Below are 7,349 nucleotides of genomic sequence, written 5' to 3' on the forward strand. Positions count from 1 at the left end.
GATAAAAGCAAACGAACACTTTGAAAACTCAACAATCAGTAACGTTTACCGAATAAAACTTTCTAATAGAGACGTACAAACCATCCGTTAACGAAACCATTGTTCGGAAATATCGATTGGTAGCCGATGGTAGACAACGGCTTTCATAAAACAGGGAGTAGATTGTTTCCAACATTTTGCCGGAAGACGGGGAATGGATTCGGACTAATACGTACCCTTCCTCACGGACCCTCGCATAAAATATATGATGCCGTGTCGGTCCGATTCCTATTGTCTAACTCACTGCGTGCAACCCTTCCTTATTAAAGAGACGAAAGTTTTATTCTGTAGGTGTGGTCTTGTTTGATTAAATTTTGTTCGTAACCCAATATTTTAACGGCAACTTAAAACATTTACCTTCGTAATTTGTTTGGTTGCGTTTAATTCCCAGTTTAATTTGTTTATTCTCATTAACGTTAATTTAGTAAGTTTATTGTTGACAGAATTAACTACTAAGGTCCCCAAAAGTTCTTTGCAGTCACTTTTGTTTGTTATCCTTATCAAATCCATTTTTATTTCGCGGAAACGATGACTGTTTTTCGTGTTTATATCCAACTTTTCTCATTTTCCCGAAAGATCTAGAAAAATGTACAAGTATTTTCAAATAATTTTCTAACAGAAGAATTCAGGAAAACCTCGGAAAGACGTAAAATTGACGACTTTATTTAACAAGTCATTGAATTTGAAGTCAAATTTTCACTACGATTGAATATTATGTTTATTGTGATAAAAATGACAATACAAATATTCGACGCATTCATTTGTGATTGAAAAGACTTTTTTTAACAAAGTTTTGTATTTTATTCTACAAAGAAAATAACTTAAGCTTTTGCATTAATAGAAAATTGTATTCACAAAGAATTCAATATGTTTATGAAACTTGTATTCAGTCTTAAAACACTAGCTATTGTCATTAGATGAAATTCAAGTTCCCTGCACTATTGTTTATTCGATGCTGCACCTCGAAAATATGTATTAATCATATTCATTACTGACCTCGCTACCAATTTCATTGTAATCTTCACTCATTCTTTATTGTTAAGAAACGTCTCAGTTATTGAATCAATTCAATCATTCTGATCTCAGCCACAGCGCTCCATCGTCGTGCCTTTTAAAAGTTATTTTTTCGCAAAATGAAGTTTGTTCTACTTCTATTTGCTACCATTTTTGTAGTAGCAACATGTGATCATTTAATATTAGGGAATACAAATAATAATCAGAACATGATATATCATACTACAGCACACTATACTGCAATTCCGTTTATCAAGAGAGTGAAGAACATTTTCTATAGTGGGAATTCTATTATAAATGTGAGTATTATGTTTAATGTAGAGGTATGTAAGCGATTTTAGTGATTTACTTTTTCAGTATACAAGTGTTTTTGGATTTATTTTAAGAAAAGAAACGTTATTTTACGTAATACTTGGTAATTTAAAGTAGCGTTTGTTTATGACTATCTGTGAACTATCAGATTATTTTCAACTAATTATGTTAAAGACAACTACATAGAACACTTTTTGGGGTTTTCCATTACTACTGGTACAAAAACTCGGATCTAAATAATTAATTCATCCATTCGATGGATTCCCTCAATTTCCTATTTTTCGACGCCCTTTTCCTGTCGCTTCAGTCAATACAATTTGTAGGTGCATCAAATATTCAGGAGGCTTCAAGAAAGTGGACCAAAGCACCAATTGTGTGTTCAAGCAATTAGGTACCTAATAAGTATTGTTTATAAATTATTTTTTCGTTTCAAACACTATATGATTAGTGTTTTTAAATGATTCATCTTTCTTTTCATATATTTTACAAACATTACCCCTTATTTTATCCGATGTGAATTCAAGACAAAGTGTTTATATTTGATGTCAGTGCTTACCAAAATTTTTCCACCGTTAAGTGATGATAAAGTTATTGATCTCAGTTTATTTGTAAGCAAAATTCATCGTTTATTGAGTATATGCGTTGAACTAGTTGAATGTTATTTAGCTTAAAGTTATGGTAAAAACCTCAACTATTCATAATATTAACACAAAATCGTCATAGAATAAACTAGTCACTCGTAGGCATCTCTAATATGATGCTAAAAGATTCCAACAAGGAATTGCTGCCAATCGCTCATGAACTCCATTATAGTATAAGTCGACAAAATATCAGATGTGTCACTTAATAGTAAGTCAATCGGCGCGGCGTCGTGCCTGAAAAACCGGAGAAGTTACAAGTGGGGGAACCTCCGGTAACCTCAGACATAATATGGTAAAAGACAAAGTCAGTGCTGTTTGACATTAGTTTTCTGTGACGTCAATTCGTGTCGAAGCATGACTAGGACAGTCACACACTTGACTCTCCATCAATACCTAAAACCACAACAAACTCCTATAAACAGTGAAACCCCGTAAGTCACACTTTATTACCCCATGAATCTGTCTTGCAGAAACGCGTAACATTTACGCCTACACCCAACCATATGTCCCATGAATTTTTGATGAGAAATCCGTCCATTGTTTCAGAGTATTATGGCGTACGACAACAAACACACGAACGCATCAGCGGCGGTGACTGCAGGTGGAATTGGGTATACGTACGTCAACCTTAGACTGAAGAGTGAAAGAGGAAAGGAACTGGATTATGATATTGGAATTTATGCCTAAAAATGTTAAGCTGGATTACTCGGTGTTGGTTTAGTCGTATTGATATTCATACATAATAATATGTTGATATTAATGAGGTTGATACTTAATAGGGATGTTGAGTACACCAGTTAAGTGAGGGTTTGTTTCCGCCACTAGAGGCGCTGGTGTAGTTTTTGGTCTATTGCCCAATAAAATATTTCATAATATGAAGTCATTGGTTAGTTTAATTGTGACAACTAAGCTAAAAATAGCGCCATCTCAAAATGATAAAATCGTAAATCCTCATTTCAAATCTTGTCAAAGAATATAATTTTCTCTTTAACACTACATAGCGTTCATGTTTCTTTGAAATGATCTAAATGTGAATCTTAAAACAATTGTATAATGAACATATTTTTTCACATCATATTTTTGCTGCAAAAACAAATATTTTAAAGATTGGTTTAAAAATATTCTCAAAGATTGAGTGATGTATCATGTCTCATCCCTATTGTGTGTCACGATTGTCTTAATGTTTGTTATGTTTTAAGTTTTTTTAATTGATAATGTACTTTATTGTTTTCAATCGAAGTCTGACTTTGGTCATTTTTATGCTTCTGCAGTAACCTATATTTGTGTTTATTTATATCGTTGGATCATTATATATAATTTGTTATAAATGATTTGTTACTGTACTGCCTTTTACTCAAATACAACATACTTCACTCAAATTAATAGGCATCGAATTCAAGCTCTCTATCTCATGTAGGAGGAACATACATCAACGATGCTCCAATGATCCAGTTTATAACAAGTTGTGGTAAAAAACTGCATTAATCACGATGATATTAGAAATCTTAGCGTGATTTTTAGCAATAACAATTTAGTAAGTTTTCAAAATATTCAGATTTCCCTTATTTTCTTATTAGCTTACATAAATTTAGTATTTACCACAAAACGAACTTTAATCAACATTCAATATAAACATTCTCCAAAATTCATAACACTCTTCCCAATTTTATGGTAAAATTTCAAATATAAAGTTCAGTACACATCGGCGGCGCGCGACGGTTGTGCGGTCACAAAACGTACGAGCGCCCCGTGTGAGCTCTTCCGTACTAACATTTCTCTTATGTACACCACACCTACATATAAGTACATACATATGTAGATACGGTATATCCCTATGACCGCAATGTCGCCCGCAACCGTTGAACGGGACTTTATTTATGCCCAAATGTTTTATACCAAAGCTGCAGTGAAAACGGTTTGTTTTAGACGAAAACAATAGAATTTTGTTAATAGAATAATGTTTGGTAGTGAATATTTTAGTGACGTTAAAATTAACAATGGCCCTAACGATAAATTAATTGACTTAATTTGAGATATTTTGGCCTGGACTTTGGTGAAGGAATTTTTGCTCCCATGGGTATTTAGTTTTCAGGGCTTAACGGTAAAAATGTGAGAGTTTCGGCTGTACATTTTCTATTACGAAATGAAAGTATAGTTTACAGCATCTACGTCTACACAAATGTTTGTGTCCAGATATTTAGAGGACTAGACGTTCTACTGCATTTTGTTGTTTATGAAATAGGTTAGCGAAAGAGGTACGTAAGATTCGTATCAGTTGGCGTTCCATTGTCTCTGCCTATCCCCATGGGAGACAGGCGTGATGTTTTGTATCTATGTATGTATGTATAAATTAGGTTAGACATAATGCAGGAAACAGGAAAATCCCGGAAAGAGGTTAATTTTGAAATAAATAATTATTAATCCACAAATATTATTAACAAAAGTAATGACAGTATTCCACAACTAATGTGCGAACATACAACATTAAATAACAATTAACGTTCTATTTATTTTAATTACAACAAACTACTGGCTCATATATTGTTAGTCCAGTGAAGGTTAGAACCGCAGCCCCTATTGACCTGGCTCATCCATCATCCTGCAACTTGTTATCCCTTCTCAAAGCGGCTGCTTCATTATGTCCTAAGTCACTGGGCATCAACACTTGGAGTTTGTTATTTTGATCTATTTATGGCAGATACGATAAATTGATGAAGTTACCTTACAGCATGGTTTTATAGACAAGCTTCTGTGCAAAGTAGATTTGGGTTTTCTTTTCTATTATATTAAGAGGAGTCAGTACGTATAGTGTGGACTATATTTTTTGAGGTTTACAATTTACTTAACTTATTAGCCAACCAATCATTAGTTACGTTAAGTATCAAGTCATCCCATCATTATCATCATCCAAGTGCTTAAATATGTATTATTAGTTGTTTTAATACATTAAAAAAAAGTAAAGAGTTTTGTTTTGCGAAATCCTCTTAATGAGACCAATAATAGCTCCTTATATTTTCTTCTATATCCAGAAACAATACACTTACTGGCCATACCATAACACAAGATCCCAATAATCGAAGGTTGGCCAATAACCAACGTTTTTATTACAGCGATAAGTAAGGTAAGAATAGAGGATGAGTTATGATGGGATTTCGTGATATTTATGGATGCTACACTCTACAGGTAGTGTTGATAAATGGTATCGTTGGGATCACTTTGCACTTAAACGGTTTCGCAGTTTTCTTTACATGAATAAAAATGTCTTGCTGCATTTTCTTTCTGGAAAACAATTTGCTTTTTTTAATCCCATTTGTTAGAACATTGGGTAATAGTGCTAGGGGCTTTCTTTTAAACAAAGTATGCCTGTGTTAGGAGACCCCGCTCCTCTATAACAAAAAAAAATACTGCTGCTTGTGAACATAATAACTGCAACCTGATCAAAATGTGAAGCTAGTAAAAATACATTATAAAAGAAGATGCTGATCTTCATAGAATATTCTGTAAGGTATAAAGGATGTTATAAGAAAAATAAATTCATTTTGTATAACTAATAGAAGTGGTCATAATATTTTCAAACAAAAGGTAGTCATGTGTGAAAGATATATATTTGTATTGCTACAAATGTGAACGTCTGGATAAATCAGTAGGTATAACTTCTGATGATGATGTTAATTATCCAAAACAACCTACTGAACCCGAGTTGTTTATAAAGAGAATAGGTAATGTCCAGGAAAATCTAACGTAAGCACTAAAACCTTTTCTAGCTTAGCCAAGCATTTAAAAAAGTATGCAAATATCCAACGTTAGTTGAAAATTTATAGTCATTTTAAACCATACGGGTAACACATGGGTCGTTTGTAAAATGGCGGAAATAATGCAACTGGTAGAACTTACGACCGTTCTTTGCTATGATTTAATGTGCAATAACATTTCTGTACCATCCATTTATGCCCCAATGGGGGTATGTCCCAGAAACTAAAGTATGCAATGCAGAAGAATCTGATGCAGAGAGGTAATATTATAGCTCTTCTAAAATCTATGTTATTTATTTATAAGTATTTTCAGCCTTGGTACGTCCCACTGCAGGGCAAAGACCTCCCCCTACCCTCCTTCCACTCCTCTCTATGTTAATTCAATATTTTAATTCAACAAAATTATAGATAAATCAATAAGATTAGCTAATAGGTGAACAAAAATGTATAGTACGCATTTTCATTAAATACTATAGTATTAACCTATAAGAATGTATGTATAAAATTAAGGTGCACGGTATACTAGTACCAATCCATATTCACGCCAAAACAAGCATATTTTCATACACAATCCACTTCCCAAAATGGACACACATCTTTCCTGTCATGTCACTCTTTGCCATTCTAATATTTCATAGGACGGCAGCAAAAGGGCAAATTGTATCAACGGCAAGGCGTCTAGAGTGGAATGTGACAGTGGAGCCAAATTGGAGGCGACAACATGCTTTTAGCGTCTCGTCTCAGCCTCAGACCTCTGCGGATAGTGGTACAATAGGATCACTGCTTTTACGTGGCTTAAGTAACAAGCTTAAGGTATGGTGTGGGTCTTATGTGGTACGTTTGTTGCATGTATTAGTGTTCTCGGTATATGAGCACGCCTAGGTGATGAACTACCTGATAGTATTGGAATGGTCACCGTATCCTATTGACATTTTATAACATAATCAATGAAAAAATATTTGATGTTTCCATTTATGAAAATTTAAAAATTCCAACTGCGTTGACTCATTTTTTTTATGTTAAATTCAGGTCTGTGTGTAATGAACCTATTTTAAATTGCTGTTAAAAGTTTAGTAAGGATAGTGTTTTACTTATAATGACGCAAATAAAATCACTGCGATTAACTCGCTCTCGCTTTACCACTCAGTCAATATAATTTACTATTACAACATTAATTATTCACCGTTCCTCTCTACATATCAGTGACTGACGAAAATCATCTCAAGCTCCATACATATTTAATAATATAATGACATGTCACTTAGACCACACATCATCAATGTCTTCGCGAGTAACTATTATAAGGATCTTGTTTGGAGGAGTAACTCCTAAAGTTTAAGCATCTAACACAATTAAGGAGTTATCTTTAATGTCCCTTTTGTCTAAATATACCCCAAGATGTGTTTACGTACATATTTTGGTTGTGTACGCAAATTATGGCGGTTGGTAGTTTGTTATCGTACAGGACTGTAATAGACTAACTACATAGTGAAGTGATGGCAAATTTAAAGGAAGATTTGAGCTCATATCTATAGCTTTTAAAATTAAGAAAGTTTAGACGCTTCTTTATTCAGTACATGTATCACTTGTA

At 33.6% G+C, this 7,349-nt stretch overlaps 1 protein-coding gene across 1 annotated transcript; it reads left to right on the forward strand.

Moving 5' to 3' along the window:
* The first annotated feature begins 1,101 nt into the window (after nt 1–1,101).
* Nucleotides 1,102–3,337, forward strand: LOC118269832 (uncharacterized). Its single transcript, XM_035585161.2, has 2 exons — nt 1,102–1,352; nt 2,553–3,337. Exons 1-2 carry the CDS (start codon nt 1,173–1,175, stop codon nt 2,691–2,693), a joined length of 321 nt encoding a protein of 106 aa, XP_035441054.1. The 5' UTR covers nt 1,102–1,172; the 3' UTR covers nt 2,694–3,337.
* Nucleotides 3,338–7,349: the final 4,012 nt, after the last annotated feature.

The sequence above is a fragment of the Spodoptera frugiperda genome, chromosome 30, assembly GCF_023101765.2.
Source record: "Spodoptera frugiperda isolate SF20-4 chromosome 30, AGI-APGP_CSIRO_Sfru_2.0, whole genome shotgun sequence".
Classification (NCBI taxonomy): Eukaryota; Metazoa; Arthropoda; class Insecta; order Lepidoptera; family Noctuidae; genus Spodoptera; species Spodoptera frugiperda.

What these genes read in the sequence shown, in the direction of transcription:
- LOC118269832 (XM_035585161.2), top strand. Translation starts at nt 1,173, where the DNA reads ATGAAGTTTGTTCTACTTCTATTTGCTACCATTTTTGTAGTAGCAACA. An exon ending in GTGGGAATTCTATTATAAAT is followed by an intron (nt 1,353 to 2,552) that starts GTGAGTATTATG and finishes CCATTGTTTCAG; the next exon opens with AGTATTATGGCGTACGACAA.